This window comes from Trematomus bernacchii, unplaced genomic scaffold, assembly GCF_902827165.1.
Source record: "Trematomus bernacchii unplaced genomic scaffold, fTreBer1.1, whole genome shotgun sequence".
NCBI classification, from domain to species: Eukaryota; Metazoa; Chordata; class Actinopteri; order Perciformes; family Nototheniidae; genus Trematomus; species Trematomus bernacchii.
In genome coordinates, this window is record NW_022988043.1 from 10,294,847 (window position 1) to 10,307,322 (window position 12,476).

At 41.0% G+C, this 12,476-nt stretch overlaps 1 protein-coding gene across 1 annotated transcript in view; it reads right to left on the reverse strand.

The window, feature by feature from the left end:
- Positions 1 to 261: 261 nt before the first annotated feature.
- gpat2 (glycerol-3-phosphate acyltransferase 2, mitochondrial) overlaps positions 262 to 12,476 on the reverse strand; it is a 153,779-nt gene continuing 141,564 nt past the window's right edge. The window contains exons 18-24 of the mRNA XM_034117687.1: positions 11,194 to 11,378; positions 9,614 to 9,691; positions 8,682 to 8,810; positions 4,416 to 4,536; positions 3,431 to 3,499; positions 3,042 to 3,097; positions 262 to 793 (exon numbers count right to left, since the gene is read on the reverse strand). Coding sequence (XP_033973578.1) covers positions 677 to 793; positions 3,042 to 3,097; positions 3,431 to 3,499; positions 4,416 to 4,536; positions 8,682 to 8,810; positions 9,614 to 9,691; positions 11,194 to 11,378 — 755 coding nt within the window. The 3' untranslated portion in view covers positions 262 to 676. The remainder of the gene's footprint in view (positions 794 to 3,041; positions 3,098 to 3,430; positions 3,500 to 4,415; positions 4,537 to 8,681; positions 8,811 to 9,613; positions 9,692 to 11,193; positions 11,379 to 12,476) is intronic.

Genomic DNA, 12,476 nt, shown 5'->3' on the forward strand with positions numbered 1-12,476 from the left:
CTCCTGACTGTACAAACAGACGGCTCTGAACAACCAAATATTAACGCCTGCCAGAGAAAAGGTGTCCATCCTGTTCAAAGTGAGGCATCGATTGGTCTCAGTGTCAAAAGGTCAGACTCTCCTGAGGCCTGAGTCAGCACACAGATCTACATTCAGCAGGAGAGCAGCGATGGGCTGTTTGGAAGAGATTGGAATAATAGGTGCGTAATTTACTGCTGTAAAGCCTTTTATATTCATTTAGGGTCGAGTAAATGATGAGATAACAAACTTGTTTATTGTCAGTTTGAACATTGGTTAACTGATTAACTTGTGAAAAACTAGAAAAGCAGAACAAAGCTTGATGTACATGTTACAAACAGAACTTGTGTGGCCGTGGTTACAACATGAACACGGTCCCAACACGAGCTGCAGAGACCTCACAGCTGATTACAGGGACTTCATAATCCTCGTCTCCTGTGGCTTTATGCTAATGCTATTACTAAAGATAAACTTAAAATCAGGGTCTCATCACTCAAAAATCAAAATGCAATTAACCTAAAGGCGCGAGCGTCCCGGCTCAGCGTGAATCTCTTTTAACAGCGAACACGAGCCTCTGTGACGCAAACAGAGGATGAGGTCAGACTGCAGCACAACAGAGCCGGGTGCAGCCTGGAGTCACGCTGCACCGGCAAACAGCTTAATTGTAGAGGTACTGTGAGATGAAGCGATGCAACTTCTTCCGGTTCTCTGACAACTGGAACAAAGGGCCGACACCCAGGAAGACGCCTCCTCTCTGACGCTGCTCCGAGATGACCTGGAGCGAACATAAACACAGCCATGTCAGAGCACTCCACAATGCTTTTTGTTCAGTAACCTTTATTTGAACACGGCGAGAGAGCTCGCGGCTTTTCTTATCTTTAGTGCTTTTTGCACAAGGCCAAATAAAAAACAAAGATGTACTAACAGAGATAAAAACAAAACCTTTCAAAACACTTCAAAGAGAAAAACAAAGCTGTTGAATGAATAGCATTGAACCACGTTATTCACTCCGTATGAAATAATGAGGCAAAATGGGAGAGCCAAACTTCAGATGGCGCTGTCCTTTCTTTTTGGAGCAGATGCATTACACACTTTTCTCCTTGGATTCGACCGGTAGATCTCAGATATCAAGCTGTCTTGACATCAGGGAGGGGAATTAGCAAAAGGACCCTAACGACGAGCCTGATAACCATTTCTGACCGATAGCTTCGATAAGAGAGTTAATAATTGGCTCTAGAGATCCCTGCAGATATTTGGGTCAATGATGCTCTATTTTTACCACCATTGATTCCCGACCTACAGACTTATAGAGGAGACTGATTGATGTGGACTCTTTATTCCTTTTGAAGGTGCAAGAGAAGAGAATATGTGCTCAAAAGGAGAAATATAACTATGGGTAACAAGGCTTTAGTGATCTGATGCTTTCTGCCATATTTCTCTTCAGTTCTTTGTTTCCCTTCTCCTTTGTATGATTCCTTGCTGTTGTTTGCAGAGTCAGGGCAGATGGAGGCATCAGACGCTCATATAGACCATTTGCCTTCCTTCCTGCACTGTCTGAAAAAACCTTCCACAGACTTGAAAACAACTGCAGCTTGATAATCCATCGCAATAAATGTGAAGCCGTTATCTGGTCTCGTCAAAGTTAAATCCTCGACTCATTGTGCCTGAGTGGATTGTTTCCATATCAGGTCCCCTCACAGCTCACAGGAACAACCAGAATGTGTCACTGAGGAATCCTCAGTAATAGTTTCCCAGCATTCAAGATCTTAAATAGCGTAGAAAAGAATTTCACTTAAAGCAATAGCCCAAAATACATTGTGCAATAAACCTTTTTGCTTCCTTGCCGAAATGTAATTGAGAAGATTAATACCACACTTGTGTCTGTTCTGTAAATATGAGCCTGCAGGCAACTATATTAGCTTAGCATAAAGACTGGAAACAGCTAACTCTGTCCAAAGGTTTAAAATACACCTACCAGCAATCCAAACTCACTTTTAGTGTTATACCTAACTGCCTGGTAGTTTAATATAAAACAAATATTATTTTACAAGCGAATCATATATTTTATGTGCAAAATGGTGTATATGTAGTTAAAGTAAAACATTTAAATTAAGTCCCATGGCTCGCTCAAATCTGCTTTACGTTTGTCAAACCAACCCACAGAGTATTTTTACACTTCATGAATATTTAGTTCTGTGAAGAAGTGCTGCCAACACACTAGTGACCTACTCTGAATACTGTGTGTACACTTTTAGAAAGTACCATAAATGCAAAAGAAAGTACAGGCTTGGATTACAGGCTTGAAGGACACCAGTATTTTTATTTTTAAAGAGCAAAATGTGCATCAATTCAAAGACTGGAGGCTAACACAAAGTGTGGCCTGTAGTACACCTCTCCAACTTATGATTTAAATCACTTTGTGTCCTTGGTCCAGTGAATTCTCTTTAAAGATTGACATTTCTGCCTCAAACATGATTGGATGTGGCTGACTTGAGTCAGGCTCAGTTTCCCTCACGTTGCAATAAAATCTGGTTTGATTCCTGTTCACGCCGAGCTCAAAGCTCCAGAATACTGTTAGAAAACGCTGCCAGCAATTGATTGATTAAAAGCGATTTTGGGATTTGGGTTGGACTCACGTAGGAACAGATTAATGTTAAAACTGAACTTTGAACTTTAAAACTGAGTTGGACTGCGCCTTAACTTTCAGTCTTGAATCGAGCTGTAATTCTCTCATGACAGAAAGACAGATTTATAAAAACACACACACACACACACACACACACACACACACACACACACACACCACACACACACACACACACACACACACACACACACACACACACACACACACACACACACACACACACACACACACACACACACACACACACACACACACACACACACACACACACACACACACACCACACACACACACACACACACACACACACACACACACACACACACACACACACACACACACACACACACACACACACACACAGGCTGTCACTCACCCCCAGGTCTATTAGTGATCTAACAGCAGTGTGTGCAGCCTCCTGCGAGCAGCTCTCTGTGAGATATGGCACAAAGGCACATGAATCAAAAGAACAGACAGTTATCCAATACAGAAAAAGCAGGTCGGGATAACAGAAGAAAACCATCACCAGTGGGACTGATGGGACTTTTATACTGAGCATTATTGAAGGGTGTCAATTGGGTAGTTTCTGATTGTCTCATGTTTTATAAGAAGAGGAGAGCGAGGAGTCTCTGCTGAATGTTACAACAAACGCTGACTCAGTGGGAGAAGACAAGCTGACAAGCTTTCAGAGTTAATAAACAAAGGAAGGGAAGATCTTGGTGTGTGTGTTTGTGAGTGTGTGTTCTTGTGTCAGGTAGAGCTCACCATAGTGCTGCTTCTTAGTATTTTCTGTGTCACACAGATAGGACTGTATCTGAGCCATAAACTCTGCCTCTGGAAATAAAGAAAAATAGAGGCAATTCAATGAATAACACAGAGCAAAGTGATGAAAGCCTGGTAAGATACTTAAAGTGGACCTATCATGCTATATTTGAAACATATATTGTAGGGCCATACCTATACAAAACATGTCTGTGAAGTTTTTTTTCTCAAAATACCAAACAGTTCACCCATTGTAGCCATCCCTCATACTGCTCAAACCCCTCTTTTGAAGCCCTGTTAGAGAAACGCGGATCTTGGGTCCTTAGCTTGAAAAAAAGAAAGAAGAGGAGGCGGAGCTAATGCCTGATCAGAATTCTACCGGAGATAAAGTTAAATTCTGCTGTGATAAAACGCCATCCTGTTTAAACCACATCAAGGATCATTTCTGAAACAGTATGGAGCTCAAATGCTTTTTCTCTTGCAGGTCACAAGGTGAGTTCCTTTTTTTATTTCCTGCTTTTTAAACACATGTGCTCTACACAGTACAGGTTAGCTCTGAGTGTTAGCGAGGCTTGCTAATGTAAACAAAGACGAGATTACGTCAGGCATTGTTTCTGATAGCAATTTTCTGTGGGTCCGCCGCCGATTTGACGTCAGTTCGGATGGAATCTGTATCCGCTCGTTGTACCCCCGTTTTTAAAAGATTTGGGTACGGAGGAAAAGAGAGAGGGTTTTATTTTCTGACGCTGCGTGAGTTCCCCGACGCACCAGGGACACATATTTATGTATAAAAGACATCACAAAGTGCATTTTGCATGATAGGTCCCCTTTAAATATGGAGGTTTCATACTTCAGGGATATGCTATAAGGTACATTGATGGCTGTTGGGTGGCTACAAATGGCTTAGGGTGAAACATTAATACCATCATTTACTCTGGTTCTTGGCTTTGAAAATAATCATTGTGCCCTAAGTGTACAGTACACACACCTGGCAGAGGTGTGTGTATGAGGTCCAGAGCAGTGGTGGTCCAGCACAGCGCCCTCAGAGGACCAGCGAGCATTCTGCAGAGGAAGAAGAGCATCTCTGGACACTGACTTGGATGGCTTATCTGGGAAAATACACAGAGAGGGGAAGCAGGAAGGGTCAAAAATGTCAAAATCAGGATGGCGGGAGAGCAGGAATGAGTGAGCATTTTCCATTGCAGTGAGCACATGGTGAGAAGTTGCCGTCAGTGGCTCTTTCAGCTCTAGAAAATAATAAGGCTACAGGAAACAGAGGCACAATATTACAAAAGTGATAAGCTTGCCAGAGCATCACAGTCTGGGTGTCCCAGTTTTAAAACTCGGTGCTGGTGAAGTAGGTTTTGCATGTTGGTTCCATGCAGTAACACGTTTGAGTTTTTATTAGTAATAGGGATGTAAAAAAACACATCACAATAAACGTATTCAGACCCCGAATAGTCCCAATACACAAATCAGATGTTTCTATAAGACCTTCAGAGCAGTGTGCCGTTTTATTTCCTTTTATACCAGAGGGGATACAAAAGTCCGGCCATAAATGTGTAAGGACATGCAATGGCACTTTCATAATGCAATTTTCTACCAAGTGAAATGAAACACAATTGTATTGTTTTGAACAGAGGGAATACAAATGGGCTATAACCTAATAGCCCTATAGACACGTTTATGTATCTGTATATTATTTTATATTTTATAGCATGTTTTTCTACATAACCATTCTGTGGACAAGTGCTGTAAATCAGTGTTTGTCTACATGCTCTTAACAAAGTGCGTCTGGTTCTTGTAAAATAATAAAGACTGAAGGAGGCGGAGAAACAAGGGGTTCATCAAATCCCCTTATGAATAGTTTAAGATGTTTATGGAGCAATATAACACTAATATTGAAATATATGGTGCAGAGGTTACATTGTAAAGTGTAGTTGATCTTGTTGTACTCCATGGTCATTACACAGCCATACTGAATCAATTATGAAATGTTATGCGTCTTAAAGGATGCATGCTCATACCAGCACTGCAGCAGATAAACTGTTACAGGTTTATTTCTTTATCATACCTGTTGGATGTGTCATTGCTAGGGGGCTCATGTTATGACCTTAAAAACACAGCGCATATCCACATTCTTTGCCAACTGAGGGACATTTTATTAAGCGTACCAATGAATGGAGCTCTCCAATGTTTTAATGAGCAGTTGCCAATTAGTTTTAAACTTAGTGCTAAAACAATAATTACAGTACTCTGCAGCACTGAAAAGCTTAAATAAACAGCATCATTTTAAAGTTAACATGGCATATTAACTGATGTTGTGATGAGTAGATAAACAGTAGGCAGAGACCGCCGAGCCAAATGTGCACTCAAAGTAATGAATGTGCAAGTGGACAACTCGCACCACAGTATTTGGCAACCCAAAAAGGCAAGATTCTAAATATAAAAATTGCACAAAGTAATAGATATATTTCAGCAAGTGAAGATAGAAATAGTTATATATTAGCTCATCAGATTGATCTGTATCGAAAGTAAATGATAGAAAGAATTAAGTGTTTGAAATAGTTTGTGTCACAGAGAAATATGGTTACTTTTATTTTTAAGCTTCAGGTCATACATTGTAATTCTTGAGAATGTATTCAACCTTGTATACCCTTGACACCTGAAAGAAAAACATTCTCTTAAGCTTGCATAGCTGAGAAGATTTAAACTATAATAAAACACAATAACTAATAAAACATTTCAGTGCCTTTAGGAAAAGGCCTTTGAAAAAGTTCTACATGTAAAGTGAACCAAAATGATTTGTGAAAGTTCAGGGGTTTTGGCAACAATCTTCAAACATTGAGCAAACACAAGAACAGGCTTTCTTTCAAACTAAATCTTATAGCAACTTAACCTGGATTACTGCCAATTATTTTCTGTCATCGCTCAGCACCTGAGCTGAGGGCAGCGGAGGAGAAAAGTGATTGCAGAGGATGGAGAAAGTCAAAAGATTAGAGTAGAAGAGTAAAGCTGTAACAGTGTAAACAGTCCCTTCCTCAGAGGCTAAGCTGGAGTCAGAGAGGCTTTTATACCGGTGTGTAGGTGGTGCTGGTTCTACTGAGCTAGTAAGACCTAGAGGCACAGGTAGGCAAAATAACTTCTTAGGATTTAACTTCTTTTTTACAGTAAAAGAACATCAGATACTTATTCAGGGAAAGATCTATGTATATTGTATATAGAAACAGCCGGAGAGAGATCACATGACCAATCATTCAATCCCATCCACCACTGTTTGTGAAAAAAAACACTAAATTGTGAATACAACAAAATAAGCTAAGATACCTGAGATTCAAATGGAATTGGATTTGTGCATGACCCACAGCTATTGTAGGACAATTACATGTTTAGTAGAAATGTGAAGCATTTTGTGATCAATTGTTGTGATTTCTAGAGGCTTACCATCATGACATTTTTGAAGGCCTCATCACTTTTTTGAGAGTTTGATATATTTAGTGTGTGGGCTGTCACTCTCTTTTTACATTTGTATGTCAAGTTAAAGTGGACCTATTATGCTATATTTAAATGATATATTGTAGGGCCATACCTATATAAGGTATATTTATACGTTTCTGTTTTCAAAATACCAAACAGATCATGCATTTTAGCCATGCCTCATTTCGCTCTATGTGCTGTTTGCTGTCTACGGGTCTGATTCTGCTGACCACGCCCCCCTGCAGGAGAGGTGAGCCGTGCTCTGATCAGCTGCTGGGCTGTCAGAAGAGGGGGAGAAAAAGAGATCTCCGTCCTCCTGTTTTACTATATAGAGTCGTTATTCATTTGTTTTAAAGCTCAATAAATAACAAAGAAGACCTTTGACCGGCACTTTTCTAATTTTGTCCGGAAGATTTAAACTTTAACGGACATCTTGACCGGCGAAAGAAACTGAAACTGAAACTCTGCTGCACGGTCCCCTCGTTCCTTGGAAGAGGCAGAGAGGTGGGTGTTTGTCATCTGCTGGTGGACTAACCGGAGAGAATTACAGTGCTTGCCTCGACGGGGAGGGATTGCATTGAATTAAAGCAGCGGGAGCAAACGCTTGCCTCGGGGAGGGAGAAAAAAAGCCACAGCGGAGAATAAACAGAAGGGTAACCATGGTAACTATGGGCGGGAAGTCTTCTTCGCTGCTTTTGTGGCAGACTACAGCGCCACTTACAGGCCTGGCATATGTACTACAGCGTCTCCAGCGCTTTCGAGCGGCAATGGCCGGCCGTGGCCCAACCTCACATTCCCCTGATAGGTGGAGAGTTGGCCCAATAGCCGTAGCGCCACCGTCCTGACGTCAGGACAGTGTTCAAATCTGGATCAGTTTTTATCAGATCCGTTGCAGCCCCTTTTTTAGAGATTTGGGTATGGAGGAAAATAGAGAGGGTTGTGTTTTCTGACACTTGGTGAGTTCCCTGGAACACCGGGGACACATATTCATGTATAAAAGACGTACAAAAGTGCATTTTGCATGATAGGTCCCCTTTAAGTCAGCACTCTCACATCAAGGTTTTAACAATTTATTGCAGGAAAAAGCCTTTTCAGTTTGTCCTTGTGACTGTGCTCATTTAATGATCTGGAACATATCTGACCCTCTTCTGATGTAATGCACTCAGAATGTCCTTGCTCTTTTAACAAGGTGCTATGGGAATAAACATGCATTGTGTTATACAGAGCAGCTGTGTGGAAACATCTGCACGTTTTCCCTTTTAGTTCTTGCTGTAACACTTTGTTACACGGAGTGTCATCATTACGGTTTGTTTAATCGTTAACACTTGAACCTTTGAATGTAAACGTAATATTCCTTTTGTTGCATTTTGACATGCTGAACATATTACCCGTAAGCTGTGCATGTCTCTGCATGTCTCTCTTGTTGCAGCGGCGCTTGAGGCGCCTCAAAGTCCCTTTGCAGGGTTTGTGAACGACACACCTGAACCTTTGCTCTGACTGTTTGGTCCCTTTGGAAGTTGGTTAGCTTCCTTGTGTTGCTTTGAAAAGCACATATATCAGCCATGATAGACAGGCTTCTTTTAACGATGAGCCTTTCTGCTAATTGTTATTCAAGTTAGGTGACTCAGCTGTGCTTTTGTAATGGAGATGTAGCTACTTCAAAGTTATTTTTCATGTGGCGTTTCTGGTAATGGGACATTTTTCCTTTTATATAACCTAGGGTGATTCCCTAAGGCATTTGAGGTAGCCAGAGGAGCTCAGCAACACTCTTCTGTACCTTGTAGGAGCGCAGCTCCATCTCCTCCATGTCACAGTCAGAGTCGCTGTGGCACATGTCGTCAGAGGTCGTCCAGCTCAGAGCGTTGTCCCTCTTCAAGAAATCACAGACGGGGAAGTCTCTGGGAATCTACATCGTATTGAGAAAGAAACAGACAGCAGCATGTCAGACTATAGCTCTTTTGGTCTAGTGATGCCATCACAATCTCCAAACCCATCGAATATCAAACTGAAAATGATATAGTCTTTTGGAGAAAACGGAATATTATGATTTCCTTCTTTGTGCGCCGGTCATCGTTCAGTTTGATAAGCAACTTGAGACGCGAGAAAAGAGTGAGAGTATATATATAGACCCTATTGTTCTATGTTTTAAATGGATGTTTTGTTACAAAACAAAAACTAAATCGTCTAAAGCCAATGGGTTCTCACATGCATACAGTATGCAGAACCATTTTTTAGAGGTAAGGCTATCTGTAAGTGAAATTATTTAGGTGTTTAGTCTTGTGTGGTCAGTTTGTTTATTTTTGTAACAAAATGAATTATACATTCAAAAACAATCAGGTCGGAATCTTACACAATAGACTTAACACAAACAATATATTAAAAAAAAGATGTATATGTACTCTTTTTGCAATTTATTCATTTTTATCATTAACTGCCTGTAGCTGATTTCATTGATAGGCCTATCCCTATATATTGTCAGTATTATTCAACTAAACAAGATGGAAATACGTTGTTTCTTTATGGTAAACAACCAGCATTATCTTTCATTTTGAGTTGTGTTTCTGACCACATCATGACCAATATCTACTGTTCTTCAGCTCTGATTACTTTTTGGCACCAACACTATGTTCACCAGCTACTCTCTAACGGTGTGACTGTCAGTCGCTGCAGGCCATGTGGCGTACAGCCAGCACATCGTGATGATCTTACCTCCTCGATGATCAGGATGCCACAGCGCACGAGACTGTCGATGGCATCCAGAGCAAAACTCTGCGAAGACTGACACGGCTGGAGAGAGAGAAAGAGAGAGAAAGATCATTTACAATCACTAAGATACATAAACCTAATTTGCTCGTGACGATATTGTCAAAGTCAACCTAGAAAATAAAAAAATATTAAATGTAACCATATTGATCATCTAAAAAAACGGGTATTTCACCACGGACCATTAAACATCTGTTTTTGTAAATTCTTTCACATTACTTGTTTTTTTTTGTCTTGGCTTTGACATTCCAATACAAATAATCTTTACATCACATGACAGAGAGTCATCTTATTCATCTCAATAAGGAATAAATGGCTAAATCCTTACTTGATCCAAAAGAAAATTGAGAAGTTGAGAAGTTTTGAATTCAGAGCAAGAGAGGTAGGGGGGGAGAGAGAGGGAGAGAGAGAGAGAGAGAGAGAGAGAGAGAGAGAGAGAGAGAGAGAGAGAGAGAGAGAGAGAGAGAGAGAGAGAGAGAGAGAGAGAGAGAGAGAGAGAGAGGGGTGTTTCTCAATCGCGAGTACGCTTGCTTGGTAGCACATGTCTGCCGAGCATCTTGCTTCAGAAGCGAGTCAAGAATACTTCCTGGCATTCGGAAAACGAAGTGTGGAACAGGCTAGCAAGTGTGCAGGTGTGCGTCATACGAGAGGCCCCGCCTTACATCTTCCGCCACAGATTTGGGGAAATTGGTCCGTGCGCAAAGCATTGTGGGGATTTTAAGACCGCGGAGTCTACTCATGTGCAGACTCGATATTTCTCCAAACGGAGTACGCCGGGCTCGGTAGATTTCCAAGTATGCTGGAGATTGGAACAGTACTTCGGCGGCACTTGATAACGTAGTATGCTTGAAATAGTGGCTCTGGAGCAGCTTTACTCGCGATTGAGAAACACCCAGAGACTGGGAGCATGTCTGATATTTCAACTCAACATTTATTAATACCACATACTACAAATATTTTCATCTTAAACTCCCTAATATAAACTGGTCAGATGAAAACAATAAATACTAAGGCATCATCAGTGCAGCTCAATCAAACCATTGAAACAAAGAAGAGAGATAAAGATAAGAAGATAAATGTGAAGAAAGGTTAGAGGCACAAACAGCTTCAGCCCGTCGCATCTCTCTGAAGTTCAGCTGACAGAGAGCACGAGTTGAGTCATAAAGACTGAGCAGAGATCAGAGGAGGACAATGAAGGATGGCCGGCAGGAAGATAATACCGGGAGCGATACTTCTCGTAGAATAATGGGGTGAGAAACATAGCTGAGAGCAGGAGAGACAAGAAAGTGCAGCTGCCTAACTGAGAACTGAGCTAACAGAGAAATGAAAAGTACTTCTGGCTCGGATTCGGAGCCCTTTAAGTCAGTCTGATGGAGCACGTACACACAGATATACACACACACAATTTAAAACCTCTCTCTGCCTGAGATAGAGGCAGCAGAGCAGGATGAACGGCTATTCAGCTCCATTAAACATCCATTGAATGAGACACACTGGGTGTTTGTGTGATATGAATTCATACTCACTGGCAGGAAGCCCGGAGGCAGGAGGTGTGAGAGCTGCAGGGCTCTCTCCGTCAGCTCCGACTCGCAGAGCAGCACATCGCACTTCATGTCATCGCTGACCTGCTCTCCGTCCACACTGTCACTCCTCACTCTGCTGCTGACGCCGCTGCACACCACCTCGCACAGCATGGCTGACACCACACACGCTAACACACACACACACACTCAAACATTTGATTATTTGCTCTAATCATTCATACACACTGTGAGAATTCGAGTGTTTGATATCATATTTTAATAAGATCAAGGGTTTCCGTATTTATCCCCATTATCCTGCTTTCATGTGCCGGTGGGAAAGTCTCGACATCACAGATTGTTTGTGTCCATAATGAGGTCACAGATTCCTTTCAAAATACAAACCTAGAAAACAAATAGTGAACACAAACCATGATGGAAGAGATTTGAGTTTTAGTTTTCTTATAGTAGTCCCTACATTTGCTACAATATTACCAGAGGTCATAAGTAAAAGTAATAAAAAAATGTACTACAATCAGCTGCTACACTAAAGAAATTCACTATTTAATGCATAAATTATTCAAATATAATAATATATGTGACTTGGAAATGCTAATACTTTAACTTGTAAGTAACTTGAGTATGTTTTGCACAGTCAAAACATACTCAAGACTTTTAACAAGTAAAATATCCAAACATCTTCCACTACTGGGTATCAAAAAATAATAATATATACCTGAGAACTTATTTTTACCTTCTGATGTAAGCATGTATTTATCTGTAACAAAGAGGCTTTTAGAGCCCACTGCCCACCAGCTTCACTTCCGGTACAAGTCATGCAGGAACAATGAGTCATAAAGGTGAAGCAGCTTCCTGTACTTCAAAAGCCCATATTATCTTTTTAAATCCAGCTAAAACGGGTCTATAGCATCTGTGGCCCCAGTCTCTCTGTTAGCATCTAGAAACAGTACAGTGTATTTATACAGAGAGCTCATAGCTCATGGATGAGCTGATAAAACCCTTCTAGCACTTCTGGGGCTTCCTGCCATTAGATTATTATCATATATCTCTCGTACAAAGTATGCAGTTTCCAAACCAGTCGCCAAATAAGAGCGCCAAAAGTAAGAGATTCTGAAAAAAATATATATATTCTGTTCAGTGTTTTTCAATTTCTTGCTTTCAGCACTGTCTGCATTTGGCAGCTACAGTATAGTTAAGACCTGTGAAAGATAGTGTTATGGAAAATGAACTGTTATTAGGGTTTAGGTAACTTAGAGTAACCAAAATCC